Below are 23,184 nucleotides of genomic sequence, written 5' to 3' on the forward strand. Positions count from 1 at the left end.
ATCATACAAATGTGATCTGATCTGAAGTCCTAGTTCTGTAAATTATTCTTGCATGAGTGTTGTAATGATTTCCTATCTGTCTTTTTAGTATCTTCTCTTCCCACCCCCTCATGCGCATTGTCAGCGTCTGCTTGGCTACAGAGGTCAACTCATATAATTTGGAAGACTATGGTTCTGGGGTTTCTATATCTTAGAACTTTTTGCAGTTACTGTTTTCTTTTCTTCTATTACAACAAGAAGAAATCAGAAAACACTTACCTTGAAGCTCAGTACTTAGAGACTGATCTTGGAACAGGAGCCTGCTGGTGCCCAGAAAGCCCTCTGCGTTGGCACAGAAATCCAGTGTGTAGCTGCTGCTTAAAAACAAGACAGCAAACCCTTCTGCAGTGGGGAGCCCTTTAGAAACAGCACAACCCTTTCTGTTTTGTCAGGAGCTAAACTGTGCTTTTAGGTCGTTTGGGGTTTTGGGGTTGGGTTTGGTTTTTTTTTTGAAGCAGTGTTGGGAGAGTATGGTTCTGTGAGCCGATTATTTGGTAAGCCCTGTTTCCATAAATGATTTTTGTCTTGCTCAAGGCACTTGGCAGTTGCAGAGCTGACAAATGCCTGGAAGTTAGTTAATAAACACAAGTGCTTGTAATTGCTAATAAATTTCATTTTTGCAGTAGAGAATCAAAAGTCACAAAAACACTTGCTTAAAACACCTTTGCCTAGGTATGAGTTATTTCCTAGTCTAATACTATGTTTATTTTATTTGCAGTGGCATGCTCTCTCCCGTGAAGAACAAGCAAAATATTATGAACTAGCTCGTAAAGAAAGGCAGCTACACATGCAGCTTTATCCAGGCTGGTCTGCAAGAGACAACTATGTAAGTCGCTCACTTGAGGGCTCTTTACAAATTAACTTCCTTTATGTGACTTTCTTTTTCTTTCTTCTTTTTCGTTTGTGGAAAGTTCTGGGTGGAGGGATAGTGAACAAATGTTTAACATGAGCCTTTTATTCAATTGCACTTCAGGCATCCAAAAAACTTGAGATTTTGTTGTTCTTGTTGCAATGACTTCTTATGAAGGTCACAGTTTGTGAGAGGAAACATTAGCATGGAAGGTGTTTTTTTCCTAAGACAATTGCCAGTACTGTCAGAAAGCTTGTATTCTACTGTGAATTTTCCACCATTTTCTATTTGATAACTTGCTATCCAGAAATCTTCTTTAGACCTGAGCAAAAAAAGGGTGTGTCTCTTTCAAGGGAACCAAAAGCCCAGATATCTTAACACAAGCTGAACTTTAGCTGAAAGTAATTCAGAATGCTCCACCTCCAAAATAAAGCCTTGTAAAATTTGTATAAGTAAACTTCATGAGAGATTCTGATTTTATATAGTTTGGGAAAACTAAATTTTCTTACAATTACTATTATTTCATAATTAAATACCAAGCAAGTGTTACTAGCACATTACATGGCTTGTGTTGCACAATTATACATCCATGCCCAGTTTTGTAAGCATAGGGACTACTGTAAACCGTAGCGGCTTGTTTCTGCCTATTTTATAGTCACCTTTTCTAGCAGATGAGCTGTCGTGACCTTACGCAGGTAAGATTTATTTCCAGAAACAAAACCATGTCAACAGAGGTCTCTTGAAATATCCCTGGGAACAAATAGGGTCTTAGAGACACACTCCCTGAAAACAAGGGGATTCCAGTTGTCTTGAGCTTACTTGGTGGAAAGTCAAACCACTTTGGAGCTTTGTTAGTTTGTGTTTATGGAACGTCAGTCTCCAAGATTGTTCTGTGATGCTTGGTCATGTTGACTTTGAGAACCTGATGTGTTTCGCCACAGCCTACTGCCATATAGCAAAAGCAATGGATCTGTGGTTTCTTAAATGCCTTGAGAGATATTTGGAGAGTGTAGGGTGGCATGTATGAATTCTTTTGACATGCTTCCAGCCCACATCCTGCGTGGAAGTACAGCTGTAACATACTCCAGTCCTGTATGCTACAGTGGAGAACTCTGCTGGCTTCCCCTTGCAGTCCTTCGCTCTGCCTCTCCAGCAATTCACACTTTGTGGCAGTGGTAGTGAGGTGATCACAGTAGATCAGTTTATCACTGAAACCTTTTCAGGTGTATGTCAACTTTATTTTTTTTCTGGTTTCTCTTCCTTTCTTCTAACTTAAGCAGTCAAAAAATGAAATTATATTCATTTAGCACAGATCTTGCTGCAGTATTTTGGGAGTTGGAAGTGATTTAGGGGTGACTCTTCTGTTTTGCGTGGTTGAAACTCACAAAACAGTACAACTAAATATATATAGCACTTAGGTTTAATTCTTCTGTTTTGGCTTGCCTGGTCATTCAGGATGTCAGAAATTTCAAGAACATTTTAAGCATTGTTATTCAACTGTTGACAGTGTCTGTGTGCATTTTATTACTGACACCCAAAGTAGTCCTGCAAAGTTGTGTGACAGTGTTATGACCCAAGTAAGGGAAATTAGGGGGTCATAAAGATTCTGTGATACCCTCAGGCTCATGAGAAGCAGAGTGTTTTCATAATTTGATGGTGTCTGTGTGTGCTGGAGTTGTCAAAACCTTCCTCGTGTGGGAATACTGACAACTGGTTTTCAGTTTTCAGCCCAGCCTTTTCTTTCTGTTCTGCTTATGGTGTCTCATAGGTGGATCTCAGATCAGATTTCATTATGTTTTAGCACTTGAAGTTGGTCTGCCATAATTTTCCTCCCATGATTTTTCCATGTTAACATCTGCACTAACAAAGTTTCCTCTGTAAAGAAGTAATGCCTCGGTGCCCAAGTGCTGATGCGTATCACTGTAAGTTTCCCAGAGCTCTTGAAACCTGCTTTCCAACCTCTAGTCCTGGTCCCCGTCTTTGGGAGCTCACTCACAAGGCATTGCCCAGTGCTTTTGCTGGCCTCAGGATAAGTAAGGACAGGAGCTTGAGTCAGGCAAGCTGAGGATGTCAGAGGAGATTGGAGACTACTCAAATTCATCTGCTGTAGCTTCACCGTAGCAAGTATTTGGAGCCCTTGCTTGCTGTCCGTCAGTGAGAACTGGAGTGATTTGAGGTGCTTTCTCGCATCACCTGCTGCCTATCCCGTCACCTCGTGGAGCTGGCTAATGGGAAAATGTGTCTTTCCACCTCAGCCCTTCCAGTTCGTAGCCACTGTGTGTGGCACAGTCCGTGCGGGGAGCATGTGTCGATGGCTGCCCACTGTGCTGAGTGGAGAAACCTCTGGCTGGGAGGCAGGAGCGTCCTGCAGTCCCGCTTAGAGCAGCGGCAGCAAGGTTTCCCAGAGCTTTTCCATCACAGCCTGTCCAGGCAACTTGAAGTCTTCTTTAAAATAAAACGGAAGAAAAAAAGCTTTGACTGACAATACAGGACAATAAGGAAAAATTATGTAGCTGAATATCAAAGTGGTAATTACAGTGTTGCAAGATGAATGAAGCTTAAAATTCTGGGTCTAAACTGACCTTCTGTTTCATGAAGGACTCTCCGAACTGGGAGCTCTGGCCTTTTCCATAGATGGCCGTGCGGGAGAAGGCCGAGTGTGTGGGTTGGCATGATGAGCCTGCGCCGGCTCGCTGGTGCCAGTGTGGTGTCCAAGAAAGGCAGCTGCCAGACACCCATTTCTGTACTGCACCTTGGTCACGTTAGGGGTGTTCTGCGATACGGCAGTCTGCTATTGTCTTCTTGTACAGGGCATTCTCCAGGCACCAGACTTGGCTTTTGTTAAGGTATGAGCGTTATCAGAACAGTTTTAGTTGGCTGGTTTGCAGCCTGGGGACAAGGCATGGTCGTCCTAGGTATTTTCAACACCCTGTCTGCTGTTGCCATGTATGATGGCGTTAAGTATCTGAATGTGTGAAGAGTTCTTGTAAGAGCCATAAATTATGATATCAACACATGTGTCATCAGATTATTAAGCGTGAGAAGTCTTAGATGCTTGCGGCTGCCAGTGTTAGTTGAAAAACTGCCAGAAATTGTAATTGCATGTGGATATAAAAATGCGTATTGCTCGTGTGCTTATTTCTCCATAGATGCTTGAGAGCAAACCTTGTTACCATTGAAACAAGTAGGAAGTAGGTTAGAAAACATTCTAGGTATACTAAAAACAGTTGTCTTTTTTTCTTAACTGCTTTCTCAGTGTCCAGATGGCATTTGTTTCTATACAGTGAAGTGGGGGAAGAACAAAAGGAGGTTCTCTGTGTGTAATTGTATGGTATTGTTTTATTTTTCAGGGGAAGAAAAAGAAGAGGAAGAGGGAAAAGTTGCAGGAATCAGCATCAGGTAGGCCATGACCAACTCTTCCTTTCCATTCACCTCAGGTGTGTTTTAGGGCTTGTGCTATCTAGTTTTCATATGCTTTTCTCTAACACTTGCTTCTGATGGATGCTTTAAGACACTTCACTTTGAATGTAAGCGTGTGAAAATGCACATAATATATGTCTCCTTTCCTGTACGCCTTTCCATGCGGCGTTCCCGATGGCATCAGCATCTTTGGCTGAACTTACGTATGGCTTTACTTTTGCTTTTCTCCTCAATCAGTGTTGTATCATCTTTAGACTTAACTATGTCTCAAATACTGTGGAGGATTATTGGACACTGGAAACTTTTTACATAGAACTTTTTGTAGCTGCTGTATTTTTTATCACTGTATTTTATGTTTCTGTGTTCACTAACAGCTGCCTAGTAGGTTGGCTAAAAGCATCAGTGAGGTCTCTTCTTTGTCTGTCAAGTATATACAAAGAAACACCCTGTTTTCCCCAACAAAATGGCTGGTATAAGAACCATAAAAAAAACCAAGGAACAAAATCAAAACGACACCAAAATATCCATGTTATACTGTAGCAAACAAAATTATTTGGAATGTGCAAAAACTCTGTAACAGAAATTTGTTAAAGGAAAACAATCTTCTACAGGTACAGGCCCCAGAATGACAGCTGCCTACATCTGAAGCATGGTAAGAACATCTCTAAAGCTTTCCTGATGATAAAACTGAATTGTAAAATAAGCTTTCTTATAAATTTAATGCGATAATAAGAATTCAGCAAAAATTGCGGAAGTATCATATTCCAAAGCTAACATTACTTTGACCACTGATGGTTTTTATACCGGCTATCCAGTAGGTGTTCATCATTTCACTTCTTAACCTTAATATTTTCAAACTGACCATACCTCACTGACTTGCTGCAAGTCTGCCTGTGAAGCACAGGGATGGGTTTATTAAGCAGTGCAAACCCTCCCAGCCAGCAGACTGTCACAGTTCATCAGAGCAGGTTAGATGCTGGCTTGGGAGTACATTTTATGTGCTGACATCCACAAGATGCTAGCTGGCTGGGTACACTTTTAAAAGAAAAATTATTCACCTTTATACTAACAAAACATCTGCTAATAAAACGGGACGAATCAAGAATTTTTCCTTCAACTATACAATGGTATTTCACGTGTGGTGCGAGTTGGATTTTGTTGTCGTATTTCCAGTGTGTTTTCTCTGTTTGTATCATCTGCACTGAAGGTGGAATGACTAGTGATTACACGTACCCAATAACAGCCTCTAGTCTGCCTATGAGTGCATACAGTACCACAGCAAGATCCTCATTTTTCAATGTTTTTGTTGGAAGGCTGGTCAATCTCTTCCTCTGTGTGATAAGTTTTCTAGTCAGAATGGCATTCATTTGACATAATAGTTGCTTCTATGCTGTCTGATTAGCCCAGACTGCTCCTGGGTCATTCCCAGGAATTCCAAGAACCATGCGAAAATATAACACTTTCTAAACTTATCTATGCATTATAACAGAAATGGGCTCTTTATCCCCTCTCCCTCTGACTTGTTTGGGCACACGATCCACTTGGCACTCAGAGTGGTCAGCAAAGTGGCCTCCTGTCGGCTCTCTGCTCTGCTTGAACTTCAAGCGAGAGAAAGCCAAGTTAAGTTTGCTTTATGCAGTGTGTCATTATCAGTATGATTCAAGCCTCCTTCTGCGGTTAATGCCATTATGCTGGTGAGTTGGGTTTAAGAGTTTAGGGATTTAATTTTTTTAAAGCTGAAGTAAAGTGAAAAGGCAAAATGTGTGCTTTATTTTTGCTTCCTGCTAAGCAAAAGTTTTTCAGGCGAGCAGTCTTGCCCTTTGCTATATGCCAGACTCATGCTGATTTGAGGTGTGGATGGCAGCATATGGATCCTGTAGCCTACACAACAAATGTAGCTGTAAAGTACCATTAGTTACAGTGACTGCTATAAGTATTATATCTATTTAAAAAGAAAAAAAGCAAGTGCTCTAACCTTGAGTTTTATAATGGATATTTCAGCTTAGTTGCCCAGGTCCATGACTGTGGTATTTTTCCCTTTGATGTTCACACAGTACCAGTAAGCAAAACACACATAATTTTATCTGAATTGATGCTAAGAACTCAGTTAGGATTGTAACACAACTAATGTTCAAATGACAGTTAAAAAACAGGCGTAATTTGGTTTCTTGGATGCCTTAGATTGTAAGAATGGCTGTCTTGCCTACACTACTTCTGTTGAACAAGAGTTTCTGTGTTTGCATTTTCTGTAGTAGAGGATGAGCTGAAATAGAAAAAGGTGAATGTTCTGAGTACGTGGGGTCTTTTTCTCTCTCTCCCTTTTACCTCTATACCCCTTTCTTTCTTCCCCTTAAGCTCTGTAACAGTGAGGAAACTGTTGGCAATACCTGTGTCTCTGTCTTTGTGCAGCCTGTAGTACAGTGTGATAACAGCAGATATCTTCTTCTGCTGGAGGGGGAGCGTGCTGCTGACTCCATCTGTGCACGTGTAGGCAGCCTCGCTAAATGTTGCACGCTGAGTGAATGCTCCCCATTGGAGATGTACAGATGTGTTGTAGCTGGAAGTAAATGCACAGAAATGATTTAGGGAACAGGAATCAGCCAGACTTCAAAGGAAACTTCTGAAGGTTGAGACTCTTGCCCTTTGCAAGCCTAATCCAAAGAATGTTTTGCCCACAAGCATAATATCCTACCAGGCCAACAGCAGATCTGTTGTAGGCTTTGCTGAATGGAGATAATAAATTTGGGAATGCCTTTCAGTGAGTGCTGCAAAGAGCTCTTGAAGACAGGAAAACACTAGCTCTCTTACTTGTATGGATGGTACAAGGAAGAGCGGGAAGGAGGGTGGGAGGTCTGGGAAGGAGACAAGCGTGCTGTTATCTGAGAAGAATCAGAAATGAGTAGGTGGCAAGACCAAAGAATCTCAAGATCAGCACAAAGGAGATCAGCCAGGGCTGTAATTACGGTGATGTAAGTGAGAAGGATGAAATGGTGGGAGGGTTGGGTGGTGGGATGTTCAGAGCAAAGTAACGGAAGAGACATGCAAACAGAAATGATTTAAGATACTGTGAAAGTCCAGGAGGGGGGTTGTGTCCGTGAACGTTTCAGCACATAACTGGGTTTTAAGGTGGACCTGCTTTTTGACTTGGATGTCATTTGAGCGGTGAAGTCAAGGTTGTAGTGTTAGGTTGCTCCTATTCCCAGGGCTGTACACAGCAGCAGGCTTCTTAGCACAACTCAGCTAAATCCTAAGTAGTGAAGCCATATCTCCTTCAGCCTGCTTTCAATTTGAAAAACATTTTAACATTAGAGTGCTTTAGGGTTACTGTGACCTGGTGCTCCAGATTTTGCTAAATTATCCTGGGATGCTCCAAAGCATGTGGCCATTCTTGAAATGTTGTAGAACTGTCCCCAGCTAGGATTTTGTTTTCCGTTGACATGGCTTGACACAATTCTCGAAATAACTTTTTTATTTGTTGAAGTAGTAGCTTGTATTTATTCTCTCCTTTTGAAATCAACTGAGAGTGGCATAAGACCTGATAATGCTAAAAATGGATTTGGGAGAGGCCAGGAGGGAAGGGGAAATGAGGAAAACTAAGATTAAAGATAACGTAAAGATCATCTGTTGAGCACCTTTTAGAAAAGTGGGTGTTGTTACTTTAAGCGCTGCCTTCTAGAAGACATAAATGGGAGCCATTCTGTGTTGGAAGTAAAGATTCCTGATTTCCTATCTGGTTTGTCTTACGGGAGGAAAAAAAGCTGATTTTTAGCAGCTTATGAGTATTTCATCAAGGAAATAGAAGATTACCAATGAAAGTTCCTCCTGATTGTTCTGCAACATGGAAACTTCTTACAACTTGCTGTGTAGGGTAATTGTAAAAGGCACGTCATTTGACATACGACAGGATGCAATTGGGAAGTCCTCACAAGCTACATAATTTAACATCGTGTTTTGGCATATCTTCAAGGGCTAAAAAGAGTTATGGAGAAGCCTAGTAGATATTTGAAAACTTGAGAGAAGTATATTGTGGCTTGCAAAATTCCATGACAGCATCTAGATTAGCAAAACTTTCAAAAATGAGAAAACTTGACTAATACTGATTTACCATTAGAAGCACTTAAAAGGATTAGATGAAGGCTGTTTAACTTTGAACAGTGAATTATCTCTAACACTTCAAACTTCCTACATGGAAATTAGAGCCAAATTTCAGTGCAGAAGTGATTTCTTGATAGTGTTGTAACAAACAATCTAGATTATCTTTTCCTTCTTACCAAGAAATAAAATGAAGTTGTGTAAGCAGACTGTAAAGCGGACCAATCTACAGCAAGAATACTGTGGAAAAGGACTCTCTGATGATTGTGGTCATGGTTGACCATGGGTTTCTGGCCAGCATCCTAGAAAGATGAAAAGAGGATGTGGTGCCTTGCTTCATGAGGCGTAAGTTTTCTAACCTGACTTGTCCAGTGCTGTGATGGAGTAGTTAAAAACAAAGCAAATGCTTTACCCACTTCCATACCCCTTGACTGCTCAGAAGCTTTAAACAGAGCCTGGAGGATTTGTGTAGAAGTTACTATGAGTGAGAATTTGTGCGGTGGTGGTGGTACAGAGACATGTCCTGGTTTGCTTTAAAAAATACGTTCCCCGTATGGCCCATGTTTCCCTATTCCCCTATTTGCCTGTGAACGGTGGCTTTCAGCATAGGCAAGATGGACTGAAACATTTATATTATTGAACACTTCGGTTAACTTCAGCCTTTTTGAGATAGGCATAGCCCTTGAGGAGTACAGACAGATCCTCTTCTGCAACTTAATTCTGACCTGACATTGATCTTGCCAGGGTGAAAGATAGAAAACCATCTCTCTTTCAGACTCCTCGACATTAAAACAGTGGTCAAAAGAGGAAACCTGAAGAAAAGCCACCTCCCGTTTAGGTGGCAGGTACAGTAGGGCACTGACACCTGCTGGGGGAGATGTGGCAGAGCAGACCGAGTTTTTCTTTACCAGCCTGGCTTTGTGAAGCACAGAAGGGAAGGAAGGAAGGGTATAAAAGCTATTTTGGGTGCAATCAGAGATGATGGGAGGGATAAGGGTAAGTCAGAGTAGGGGCAAGCGTGGCTTTTCTAAATAAAAAAACAGCAGAACACTTTTAACTAGACCATCAGCATAGATACAGGATAAGATAAACAAGAAAACTTCTGAAGTATGTACAAAACAGTCTTTGCAATCTAAGAGTGTAGCATGGTCAGCTGTGACCTTCAGCATTTTGTTTTAAACTGACACTGACAAAGACCAAAGTAGATAACTGGCAGGTGAATGACTAGAACCTGTTTTAATTTGTCAGAGGTGCTCAAGTTGCTGTGTGCTGTTAGATACTGCTGTGAAGATGCTAATGAAATTTGAACTCCACCACACTTACAAGTGATTAAAAAAGCCGATATCGTTTGAGGCGTTATCAGTAGGAGGCTTGGACTAGAATGAAGGAACAGTGAGGCAACTATTGTTCTGACTCTTCCTGTGGGATAGGGTGGGGACAGGGAGTTGATGGCTGGTGTGCTGTTCCTCTCTGGATGAAAACAGTGTATTTTCGTGGATTTAGTAGACTCATTGCCAGATAGAGACATCTAAGGTCATGAGAAAATCTCTGTAGAAACAAACGGTTTCATAAAGAAAACATAAGATTTTGAAAAGTGGTTGCATTCACAATTGGAAGAAAACCTTAGCGTTTTGGTGTCCATGTCAAGTCTTTACTGCATTTTCATTTTTAGTGTATTTACTTGAAAACTTCAAAATGAGAAATCGATACCATATTCCCGAAGAGCTGGGAAGCAAGTTGTTATGACATTGTCAAAGTCTTTCCCATTTGTTTCTGGAGACTAAGCTTGGGTGAAATTGTCCTCTTAATTTCAACAGAATTGTATTCAAATGCAATTCTGTCAAGGCTTAGCAAACTCTAGCACTGACTTGTTTGTGTGGCCTCTGACTTTTAGATATTATGATTGAAGGGGTCTTCTGATATACATGCCAACTATATAAATGATTCCATATATTAGAAGATTTAAATGTTGAGATTGTCTTTCAAAGTACAGTTTAAATTCTGACTTAGGTTTTATCGTGACAGAAAAGATGATCTACAAAGGAAACTTTACCTATGTTATTTTTCTTTTGAAAGAATTTCACTTACTTCTTTACCAGAAGCTCATGTCTTTTCTGTTATAGCAGGTGAAAACTGAAGTAGCAACTTCAGTGCCCATAGAACTGACGCATCTTTTAGCACAGCTCTTAGTCTATAAAATAAATGATTTTTAAGGGTGTTCTAAATATGTATTATAGGTCATAAAGATACAAAAAGGGGATAAGCCTATTTCTTCCTCCCTTGCAGATGACTGTTAGTATATTATTCCTCTTTAAGAGCTGTCTAGAGGCAATCTGTTTTTTAGTGTAAACATGGAACCTCTTTGCCTTCCCACTGCCAACAGGAAAAACACATCCTGAGTCTTCCAGCAGGATCTTTTTAAAGATAAACTCAGTGATAGAGCTTCTAGTTTCATGCTGCCTACGCTGGCGGCCTTTGATAAGAGCCACACCTGCTTTGGCATCACTGCACAAAGCCAGAGCCCTAAAATACCTGGGTGTTTCCCATGCTGACACTGATCTGCTCTGGAAGAGGTCTCTGACTCATGGAGAGGGGAGCAGTATTCCTGCTGTTCATTTAACGCATCTAGTTTATGCCAGACTAAGAGGGCAGGAGTTAGGACTCCAGGCTCTACCTGCAGGCAATGGAGAGGTATTTTCAGGGGTAGTTATCTCAGGACATCTAAAACACTGGTGAAAAATTTCTTACTGGAGTCTCCATTCCCAGTTAGCAGCAGTGAGTAGAGGCTGACCATAGCAAGGAAAAAAAACAAGAAAAACCTAACTACTGACATAGCTTTAGCATGGCAGTATCTGTTACAATTCTAGGGTACAATTTTATGTAATTTCTTTGGCAACAAAGGCAGTTTAAAAGGCTTCCTCTGCTGCCTGCTGGCATCCAGCTCTTGCAGAGAGCGCTTTTTCCTGTCTCCCGTAGGTCTCTCCATCCATGTGCAGTAACAGCTTGTGGGACCCTGCAGCAAATCGGATTACTGAAATGACTGGGGTTTTGCTGGGAGGTGTTTTTTGTTTTTTTTTTTGTTTAGAAACAACAAAGGTTGTGGAGTGTTTGTTTTTGTTTGCCCAGAACGTTTCAAGGATCTGGTTTAGGCTAACCCCACAAACCATGGCACAGCTGGGCAGGAAGAGGAGCAGACTGCAGCGCCGGCATCTAACTGCTTGTGCCTGAAACTCGCTCCAGCTCTGCTGCTAAAGAAAATACAAAGGGGCTTCACAAACAGCACGAACCTTTCTGATAAATACTGAACTGGTTTTGCCTACCCAGGTTTCTGGAGTATTGGATAGAGCCTGGCACTGAGTTGAACACTCTCGTTTGGGACTTTAAAAGACAATGACAGGTTCAGCTGCCAGGTCCCCGAGTTTGCCATGTTCTAGGTACTGGACAAGAATCCAGTTTTGGAGACTGACTTTTTTTTAATAAATATATTTGCTCTTATATATATATAGTCTCATCTCCTCTTAGAATTGTATGAAAACAACACCTTTGGTGGGGAAAAGTATAGGAAAAAAGCACAAGGTTTACATTTTTTTACTTTCTCTTGCTTTCTGTGAAGGGTTAGCCTTGTCTTTTACTCTGTACTTAATCCTGAACCAACCTAGACACTCTTGACTTTCTTCCATACTTCTGATTAGCGTGACCTGGATGAAGCTATATAATCTTCTCCTTTGTTCTAGAAAAACAGAGATAAGTTAAAGACTAGAGAAGGAGCACAAGACCCTTGCTGACCTACCCTTCAATCCATCTCATTCCCAAGCATGGGGAGGACTTCTGATCCCCCTCTGTTGCTCTGGACCTCAGCCATTGAGTCTAGGCTCGCAAGGAGGCTTTAGTTCCACTGTATTGATTTCTGAAATGCATATTTTTTTTACTTCACTAGTAAGGCTTTTCTTTTTATACTGAATTATTATTGAACTTTATTTGTGTTTCTTTCTGGAGGTAGTTGTCCCCCTTCCCTTTCCTCCTGCAGTCAGATGTATGCTGCAAACGGCACAGACAGTGCCTCCTATTGTGGCGCAGGCTCAAGACTTCACATATGTAAAATGTGACTTGCAGCACTTTCTTTGAAGCCTAACCACAGCCAGGGAGCTGTAATTGCAGTCTTTGATTGCGCCGACTTCACTTGTGGATTGGGCTTTGCTAGGGCATGCCTCGCTTGGCCAGACTTCAGCTACAGCCCCCCAGTGAAGCCTTAGATGTGGGAAGTCTTCAGTCTCCTTAGCACATGCCTGTGGTTTCTTGAAAAGAATCCTGATTTGACCTGTTTTATATCTGTAAGGCAACACCATCATCATTCGTATTTTTTAGGTATTATTTGGTTTATCGGCAGTAGACGCAATTTCCAGCGTGTAGCCTTAATGTGCAGCTGGGGAAAGGCTGGGTTCTAGATGCCGTTTTCAGGATAGCTGCTGTGCAATTTTCTCTACTGCAGTATTCGCATAGAAATAGAAATATTTGGGGCTTCACTGTGCCTGTCCCCTTGCAGAATTTCAGTAGCATCTGCAGCCCCTTGTTGGAGCAGGGGATAATGAGGAACAGAGGGGGGCTGTGGAAAGGAGGCAGGCGCTGCGAAATCTGTGTTTGGATCGAAAAAAAGAAGCGATGGCTGCTGTTTGAAAAAGCTGAGGGCCAGAGCAAGGCCGCGGTCGTTATTTTAACCTCCTGACTTCAAAGACGGCTTGCTGGTAAGGGAAAGGGGGGGAGGAGGCAAAGAACCATCTCAACAGAAGAGCATTTCATTTCCTTCGGTGAAGTAGACATTCCTGGCTGCTAATGGGGAGTAGCTCTGAATCACAGCGCTTGTATCAGGCTGCTGTGAACTACTGGCCTGGCGCCTCAAGGCCATTCCTCAACAGGAAGCTGAATGTTTTCATGTAAGACTGAGAGGAAAACCTTCCCAGGAAGAGCAACCTGGACCAAACCTTTGAAAATCTGGGATGAAAAGGCACAAAATAAATATAAAGCTGCAGGGTGCTCTCCCCAGTGTTCCTCTGCTGCTTGCTTGGCCTCTCTTTCGTGCTCCTTGGAAAGGTAGAGAGCCCTTCGCAGCTCTTTGATCCGCACGTGTTATGGAGCACTGTGCTACTTTATTAAAAAAAAAAAAAAAGGCAGGAAGCTCAGAAGGCTTTTTTTAGTTGAGACTTGGGCTGGTTTTATGAGGAAATAGGAACTGAATTAGTCAATACAGACCACCTCTGTTGAAACCTCTGGTCTGCCAGTGGTCTTTCAGCTGTGCTGTTTAAGAAGCCACAGTGGCTTTAAACATAGTCCTGTGGCTACCAGCAGCAGGTGAAAATTATTCATTATGTATCAGGGATGGTGCTGTCTGGGGGAGAGCAGAGCGACCTTCAAATTAAAGCTTTACAGGACAGCGCGATATAAATTTGTGCTTGTTCTTTCAACCTTACTTAGTCTGCAGCTAAACTTCTTCAGTGTCCTCAGCCTTCCTTTCCACTAAAACAATGGTCATGTGGGTGGCCTCTGATGAAGAATCAGCTTGTTTAGTAGGATTCTGGGGCCTTAGCTTGTGCTCACTAAAATAAAAGGGTCCAGAGTCAGTTTTGGAGGCTTTCTACCCTGGAGTACATTAGCCTGTAGTCAGCCAGATTGGGCTGGTGGTGTAACAGCCTCCACGGACGCTGCAGCGAACGGGATGTAGATGCCCTGGTTTAAATATACTGCTGTATTATTTGCTGATTAATTCTGCTTGTGGCTCTTACAGGCTCAAGCAGTCTGTGTATTATGATTAGTTTAACAGAAGTTTGACTTGTGGTTTAAACCATTTCTTCATAAACTTGCTCTGTCTTGCCTTGCGTGATTCAAGGTGCTGGCAGTGCATCTTCTTTGTGTGACTAAGCATTTTGTCTTTCTTCTGGATCAAAATTCACTGACCTCTTCCACCAGACTGCATTCCTGTGCTAATTTTGGTCATTCGCAAAATCTTTGTTCATTGAACCTTCTACTTGTTCGGCAACTAAGTAGTACCTAGAGGCCTAGAGGTTAATGCAGATTTTTAAGATACCAATAACCCTGAGACCATTACTGGAGAGCATGTGCTCGTCTGTGGCAAAAACGCCTGACTCATTAGACAGTCTTTGGGTGGAGTCCCTGTTACATCCCAGTTGTCTGGGTCAGAAGGGCAGGGGTGATGGTTGAGTTAGCAATTGCATAAGTCAGCTGATGTAACCCAGACACCTAACGGTGAAGAACTCTTCCTCTCTAGCTGACCAATACCTATAAGGCTTGCACTGTTGGCCTTTTCACATGCTTTAAGAACATAAATCCTTCCAAGTTCCTAGTGAACTTTACTGCTAGGTAAGACGCCCGTGGCTTTTATGCAACTGGAAGATGTGCTCTACCCTGCTGAACAGCAGAACGAATCCTCCCCAGTCATGTGGATGGATGATAGAGTGAGTGCTAACACAACCCTCACCGCTCTTCCTCTTGCGACCTAGTTGCTTACAGAAGACAGTGTTTCTTCATTTCTGCAGGGAGTAGAGCTTGAGGCTCTGACGAAGAGGTTTAATTGACCTCAACCACTGTAATACCGGAGCCTGAGGATGTCTAGTTTTGTAACAGAGATCTGGGTCAAATGTTGCAGATTAATGAAATCCGCTACAAAAGCGGGTAATAATAATAATGATAATAATAATAACAACTTCTGTAACGCACTGAATGTCTAAGTAGCTTAAACACGTCCAACTTTCTGGTTGGTGGGGACATCTATTTCCAATTCAAAGTGCTCTCCATAAATACTCTCGCAAACTTCAAGCAAGTGCAAATACCAGTACTGTGCACTTAACTTTGACATTGCAAAGGACACATTCCACTAATACAGTTGTGTCAGAGTTACAGTGACACACCAGCAGCTGCTTTGAAGGATTTAAATAAAAAAATGTATCACTCTCTCTCTCTCTGTCTCCTCCCTGCAGGTGGGAAAAGAAATGCTTTCTCAACTTGCAAAGCAAAGGCGGCGACACCAGGACCCCTTCTGGAGATGGAAGCTTGTTAAACCCTAGGTGTGTCCTTCATCCACACAGACCACCCCCAAGGAGTCTGTCTAGGATGTCATTCACCCTGATGTCACTGCTAGAGACACTGAATCATAAAGACAATCACTGCCAAAATCCTTCACTATCACAAGGTCCAGCCCCAGTATAAATAAAACACACGAGCTCCTGGGTCAGCAGAGCAGCTTTTGTCTTCACTCACCTCTGCCTTGCACTCTTAAGCCCCCGTCTCATCTGTGTCCATATCGAGTCAGCAAAGTAGCGTGGCTGCCTCTGCCTGCTCCAGCCACCTGAGTAACGTAGACACACCTGCCCCATACAGCACTCCGAGGAATGGAATTTGCCCAGACTAGGATGACACACTCACCCTTCTCTTTATTTAATGGTGCGACAGGATCAATTTTGGTTTTAGCTTTTTTTAAGAAACTTGAATGCTTTTATATTTTAACTTTTAGTTTGTAATTTCTTTGGTGTATATTTTACTAGGTATGAGCTTTTAAACAAGTGTCAGAAATCTGAAATACTTTTTAAATAAAAGGGTTTTTGGTTGGTTTTTTTTTTTCTTTTCTGCCAGAGGAAAAGCCTGTATGGAAAAAAGGTGGCTTTTTTGTTAAAATATTTGTAACAAATAGCGGCCTCTCAGTCTGTATAACACAGTGTCCTATAGAAATAAATAAATGTACCAACAGTCAGCTGGTCAGTAGACACATCAGTCTTGCATCATCTACTCTGTACACATAAGCAATACATCCAGCAAATCTGACTGCAGTGAGTTCTCCTTCTCACCCATTCCCCTTCTCCTTGTAAAAAGCCCAGCACTTGAATTATTACTTCAATTGTTCTGTATTTGTATCTGGTTTTGTTAGCCTGTTAGTGGGATTTTATGCCAGTTGTTGAAATGAGCATTGATGTACCCATTTTTTAAATAGTAAGGCACAGCCTTTGCCAAAAATACTGTCAACTTTTTTTTTTTTTGTCATTCCAGTTTGAGTTAATGTGCTGAGCATTTGTTTTTTAATAAAAGCTTTGTAATAAAACTGAAGCAAATTGTGTGGCTTAAAAAAACCCAAAAGTGGCTCACATTTGCTGGAATAGAATCCTTCAAAGGAAGAAGAAAGCACAGTTGCTTCTAAGACTGAGGACTTCCAGCTCAGCCTTCGCTCATTGGAAATGCAGTATCTCTTTGCTCACATGATGAAAAGTGATTCTGGAAGTTTACTTTCTTTTTCTACCTAAGGAATCATAGAATCACCAGCTTGGAAGAGACCCACCGGATCATCGAGTCCAACCATTCCTATCAAACACTAAACCATGCCCCTCAGCACCTCATCCACCCGTGCCTTAAACACCTCCAGGGAAGGTGACTCAACCACCTCCCTGGGCAGCCTGTTCCAGTGCCCAATGACCCTTTCAGCTAAAAATTTCTTCGTAATGTTCAGCCTAAACCTCCCCTGGTGGAGCTTGAGGCCATTCCCTCTTGTCCTGTCCCCTGTCACTTGGGAGAAGAGGCCAGCACCCTCCTCTCCACAACCACCTTTCAGGTAGTTGTAGAGAGCAATGAGGTCTCCCCTCAGCCTCCTCTTCTCCAGGATAAACAACACCCCTCACTCAGCCGCTCCTCATAAGGCCTGTAAAGGAAGCAGAAGTCTCTTGTTTTCATACTAGGAATGAGGAATGGGCAGGCTCAGTGCTCCCTTGTGCTTCTTAGATTTGGCCCAAGTGGAACCACCAGGGTCTGTGATTCCTCTCCTTCCTGTAGCTTCAGTTTCCTACTAAAATCTTAGTGACCGCAGCAGTGGTTTTAAAGTGACGATGAGGAATATAGATTCTCTTCTTTCTGGCTGCAGTTCGTGCCCACACGAGGGGTGGGAGACTACAGTTAAATTTCTTATAGCTGTATAAATTATCCCACAGTCAGGGACTGGAGCTGCCTGCAGAATCGGCTGCAGAGGGCTTGGTTTCGTGGTGTCAGATTCATAGAGTCAGCAGGGCCTGCCTACTGCGCGTGGTGCCCATGAGACATTCCTGCAATAGCAAGCAGATTCTCTGCAGCCTTCAAGACTGAAAACGCAGCCTGTTGAGTCTTTCAAGCCCCAAACACAACCAGCAACTCCTCTGACACCTTTCTCCCTTTGTTCAGGAACCAGTATTCCACAGCTTTGAAAAACACACACACACAGCTGCCTGATTTCTACTGAAGAACTTCAAAAGAAAAACAAAACACAGTGGCTATAGATAAACCATTCCAAAGGTTTCATAGAATCACCAGCTTGGAAGAGACCCACCGGCTCATCAAGTCCAACCATTCCTATCAAACTAAACCATGTCCCTCAGCACCTCGTCCACCTGTGACTTAAACACCTCCAGGGAAGGTGACTGCTGCAAAAGAAATAGTATGAACTGTACATTGAATCAGCATATTGATACTCTAGTTCCTGCATTTTGTTTGGTGTAAGACTGCACCGAGTCAAGCTTGAGCTACAAGAAATTACACAGGTGAGTTGCTGCCCAAGGAAGCTTTGTGATTTGATTGTTTATAACTGACCCTTAGACTCTGTTGCATAAGAGATTTCATAATTAACAATGTTATAAAACAGCTTCCTCTTAAACCAGCAGGCACTGCGTACAAACCAAATTGTAAGAATGTAACCAGCATATTAGTCCATGCAGTATTTATTTCCAGCAACTAGTGATTATGTTAAAAAAATAAAAATGACCAGGCTAGGGAATGCTCTTAGGCAGAAGGAGCAAAGACCACGGAGAGAACAGCAACTTCATACTGGAGCTTTGCAAGACTTCGCTCCATTTCCGTTGCAGCCAATCATTCCAGCCTTTGCTGGAAACCTCTCTGGTTTTTGGTTTGGGATTTTTTTGTTTGTTTTTAAAGGGAAAAAACCCAATACTTTAGTGCAGTAATTGTTCTAAATCAAGGATTACTGCAGTGAGTTCTCTAAATTACATGTTCTAAAGATAACAGTTCTTTTTAAAACACAACTACTTTATTTAGATTTTTTTTAATGGCTATTTAAAAAGCCACTTACCCGTTTCTAAAAAAAATTGTTCCCAGTCGAGGTGTTAGCCTTATGTAGCACATTGTCCCCAAACACACCATATAGTGAACAGTTGCCTGTCTTAAGGACAAAAAGCTCTTTCAGCTCTAATAGTGAAGAAGGATTCAGCAGCTAAAAATAACATCTCCGCTGTTAACATACAGTGAGTGAGCACCATGTGTTGGGCTCATTCATAGATCAAAGACATTTCACATATAGCAACTATGGGAAAGGTTAACTAGTATGCAACACTTAGGATGCTGCCAGGAGAGCACCTGAAACAGAGTAACAGTGCTAAAATGGAACATCCTCTGCGACTTGGGTCGGTGTCTGCTTGCTCCTGCCCCCACTGCCGATTGCTGTTTGCTCCTGTGGGGCTGAAAGAGCAAATTGACCTGGGCTCCAACTGTCCTGCACCAGCTTGTCAGTGGAGATGGATGAGCTAGTAAAAATGGCCTTGTGAGGAAGCTGTTAGTCTAGCAGTAAGACTAGGTGTAAATCCTGGTGATACCAAATAAATTATGCCAGATAAGACTCAAAAACAACACCTAAATTCCTGACGTGCAATTAAGGCAGAAGTTAGCATCTAACCACGTCTCTCTTGGGTGCCTGAGGAGATGATTACCCTGTATTTCCCACAGAAGATGTCTGTAAGGATTTAAATGCTCCTACCTAATGGCTGAGTTAATTATCCAGGTGCTTCTCTGTAAGCATTCATAAACTCACTCTCTCCCTCCACACTTCATTCCATGCATGTGCCAAAACCAGTTCTGCACACAGGTAGGGCACAGGTAGTCCCATTCATAAACACAGGAGATATCCTAGGAGCTAGGAAAGATGTCCTGCTGTAAAACAGCAAAGGGCAAAGACACAGCACAGGGCAGCTGAGCCAGGATTATTTACAGCTAATCAAGCCAACATCACAGGACAGACTGGCTCCCCAGGCTTCTGGATCACCTGGACAAGAGCCACTTCCCCTCTGTTACATAAAAGGACAATGCTCCAGGCTAACTTGGGCTTCTTACACGGCAAGCAATGACAGAGTCACTAGTTATGCTTCTAGGGACTCACTGGCTCTAGAGAGGTATCGTGTGTTGCAGTTTCTGTTTGGATCAGCAAACAGAAAAGGCAGTTGTCCAAGTGACACCTCAATCATAAGCTCTGTTTGCAGCAAGTGGGGGACCTTAAGGACCCAATCCTTGTAGAGCAGCAGAATGTGGAGTGTCAGTCATCTGCACTTGTTTGAAACCACAACAGTGCACAAGGCTTTGAAGCAACCATTCCCAGTTTCCTGATCTACACAGCAGCTAATTAGGCTAAAGCAAGACAGGCAGAAAATGAAGGGCACTGCAGAGATTAAGAAAGCCCAGTAACCTCTCCAATAATGTAACTGCAGGTTTTGCCCTTGCACTCGGAAGGGGGCTAACATGCCAGGCAGCGTCCTCTCCAGCATCATGACCTACTACCAAGTAGAATGTCATGGGGGAAAGAGTGATTCCACAGACAGCTGGAATCCTGTCAGCTACAAACACATTTCTCCTATCAGGTCAGTGACAGAACTACTGGGCTAAGAAAGAAGTTAGCCAAAAGGAGAGCAGCTGCCTGCTGTAAACACAGACATTCTGGATGTGAAGCCAAAAACCTAGAATGTGTGCCCAAACACGTTAATTTTTTTACACAATAGGCCAGGAAGAGAACCTCTGGGTTAATGTATGAATTTGCCCTGTGAGTCTCCTCATGGATATAAAGATCAGCTCTAGAAAGCAAGCAAGCGAGCAACCAGGCATCTGCAGCCCCAGGAAAAGGGACACATCTGCAAGAAATACAGGATATGAATGTTTTAACCACCAGAGGAGGCCAGGTCAAAGCAAGGACTAAAATTCCCTGTCATCCCAGGTAAATACAAAGGGTCATTGGGCACTGGAACAGGCTGCCCGTGGAGGTGGTTGAGTCACCTTCTCTGGAGGTGTTTAATGCACGGGTGGACGAGGCGCTGAGGGACATGGTTTAGTGTTTGATAGGAATGGTTGGACTCGATGATCCGGTGGGTCTCTTCCAACCTGGTTATTCTATGATTCTAACTTCAGGCCATGTGCTCTAGATGACATCTCTCTGCCCAGCACACTCCTCCTGCAACAATCGAAACTTCACTGAGCCACAGAAGCAGCATCTGCTTGGCTGAGACAATAGTCACTGTTTACCTGGTCTGCGATATGAAGGGCTTCTTCCTGTGGATGATATTCTACAAAACATATTTCAATAAACTCGCCCATGCCACCTCTCAGGAACCAAACACATAGAAATAAGTGACAGGTTTGTTCATTCCTATCAGCTAAGAAAAACAACATGAACCAGCAGAGCTAGGAGAAAACTTCCCATCTGCCTCATACCAGAAGCAACTCGCACAAGAACTGGCCCGGCCCGATCACTGTGTTGAGAAAAGATAACTATGACAAAATAGAATCTTCAGCAGAATACAAAAAGTAATGTACTTCACAACTTAAGGATGATCAAGGCACTTATTTGGCGAGGCAACTAATACCAGCCATAGCTAAGCCCAGTATTATCTGTCATTGTAACTGTTCATTCCCAAAAATCACAATAAAAGCAATTTTTCGAAGTCACAGTCTTTGCAGGAAATTTTCCTCCTTTTAACGTTAGCTGCCGCTGTAGAAAAGCAGTGAGTCTGCAGGTGAAGATTGCATGTGTCTTATGACTATTTGAAACATTCATCATCATTTGCCATTATTGAAAGAATAATAGAATAGTTTGGGTTGGAAGGGACCTTAAAGATCATCCAGTTCCAACCCCCTGCCGTGGGCAGGGACACCTCCCACCAGACCAGGCGGCCCAAGGCCCTATCCAGCCTGGCCTTGAACACCTCCAGGGTTGGGGCAGCCACAACTTCCCTAGGAAACCTGTGCCAGTGTCTCACCACCCTCATCATGAAGAAATTCTTCCTTATGTCTAGCCTAAATCTGCCCCTCTCCAGTTTATACATTCCCCCTCATTCTATCACTACAAGCCCTTGTGAACGGTTCCTCCCCAGCTTTCTTGTATGCTGCTTTAAATGCCATGTGTCAATAAGCTAACCAACGTCTTCAGCTGTAAACCTGTGCAAAGGATCTTCAGAGTGTAATTCCACCCTTGAGGTAAACTATATGCCCAACTTTTATTCTCAGACAACCAAATGTCCTTACAAATTTAGATCCAAGTAACAATACTGGTTTCAGTTAATACATTCGCCAGTTTAGCATCAACTTGGGCAACAATAGCTTTCAGTCTTAGCCAACAATAAAATGCCAAGTCTCTACAAAAGAGAAAGATTTCCTCCTAAGTTTCAATTAATGCTTTTGTTTAAAGACATGAAAAGATGGTATCAGTAAAATCACTTATGTGAAAGCAACAGCATCTTCCCCCTCATCATATTCTTTTTAAAAGAAAAATGTATCTCTTTAAAAGCCTGACCGCTCTAGTACTGAATAAATGAAATTCTCCAAGTATCTTCCATCTCCTAAAGCACGCTGTTTAAATGCTTATCATAGATCTCACTCTTCAGAGACACTACCTTTTTCCTAAAAGCAGCCTGACTGGGTTTTAGAGTCCACAGCCTCATTCAAATCATCTCTCTCTCGTGGAAATATTTCCCTGTAGCCTATTTCACTCACGCTCCTTCCTCAAAGATTCACGTAAGGTTTTTGTAAGGCACTTAGACCATTATTTAGGTGCTTAACTTTTGCTGCTGGTTCTCTGACACTAATGTCGCCATAGCACCCAGAAATCCATCTATAAACAGTTGTAAGAACCCTTTGGCTCAAAAGAAAGTGAAGTGGGAGGGTGAAGAAATCAGGAGACAGTATTTTTTCTGACTGTGAGAAGACTACCTGACTGCTGCTGCCTGAAATTAATAATTAGTAGTATGAGCAGAGTTTTGTTCCTGCAACTGAATCTGTGTTCAAGAAACTAGATAAACAACAAGCAGAGAAGGAAAAGGCTGAAAAATTGCTGGTTTCTTTCGTATTCTCTCAAGAACTGGAGTGGGGTGGTGAATTTGTCATTAAAATCCATGCCAGCTCTCTTCTAATATTCCCCATTGTTTGGAAAACTAAGTTCAAGGTTTAAATAAAACTAGGACCCTCAAAAATGAGGCTCTTCCATAAACACTTCTTTAAGTTCTGAGAGGCATTTCAGTGCTGAAAATAAATCAATGGAAGCTAGATGTCTCACCTGCTCAGACATTCTGGAAAACAACATCACTAGGCTTCCAACTGAAACAAAAGGCTTTTGGAAATCTCATTCTAAGCTGCAAGGAAGAAAGAATTGCAACATCAGCTGTAAGGAACCTATTAGTCCCCTTGTCTTCAGAGAAATAAGGACTTCAAGTAGTTGTTAGACATTTTAACTTTTATGATATCTTTAAAGAAAAACAACAATTAAAAAGCCTGTAAAGTATAAACACACTGTATCTTACACTTGCTTATGCTTGCAGCTCTGTAGGATTCAAAACAGCAGGTCTCAAACAAAGTTAATGTAAAGTAGTTGAAGATTTGGTGTTGAACCAAGAGCTTCCAATAGCTGGAGTGCTTCAATCCAGCTCAGCAGATCACTGCATGCTGAGGAGGAGTCAGCGATCAAAGCAGTCCCTTCATCAGATCATAGACCATTA

At 42.3% G+C, this 23,184-nt stretch overlaps 2 protein-coding genes across 7 annotated transcripts in view; one reads left to right on the forward strand and one right to left on the reverse strand.

Moving 5' to 3' along the window:
• The window catches only part of LEF1 (lymphoid enhancer binding factor 1), a 71,150-nt gene extending 54,726 nt beyond the window's left edge, over positions 1 to 16,424 (forward strand). For 3 of the 5 annotated variants that reach the window (XM_069855534.1, XM_069855537.1, XM_069855535.1), the window contains 3 exons: positions 758 to 865; positions 4,240 to 4,288; positions 15,391 to 16,424. In XM_069855534.1, coding sequence (XP_069711635.1) covers positions 758 to 865; positions 4,240 to 4,288; positions 15,391 to 15,470 — 237 coding nt within the window. In that variant the 3' untranslated portion in view covers positions 15,471 to 16,424. Of the gene's footprint in view, positions 1 to 757; positions 866 to 4,239; positions 4,289 to 4,920; positions 4,962 to 15,390 lie in introns of all 5 variants that reach the window. The other 2 variants (XM_069855536.1, XM_069855538.1) reach the window with 1 other exon arrangement.
• RPL34 (ribosomal protein L34) overlaps positions 1 to 23,184 on the reverse strand; it is a 353,120-nt gene that overhangs the window by 239,117 nt on the left and 90,819 nt on the right. The gene's annotated exons all lie outside the window — the stretch shown is intronic.

Source organism: Phaenicophaeus curvirostris, chromosome 4 (genome assembly GCF_032191515.1).
Source record: "Phaenicophaeus curvirostris isolate KB17595 chromosome 4, BPBGC_Pcur_1.0, whole genome shotgun sequence".
NCBI classification, from domain to species: Eukaryota; Metazoa; Chordata; class Aves; order Cuculiformes; family Cuculidae; genus Phaenicophaeus; species Phaenicophaeus curvirostris.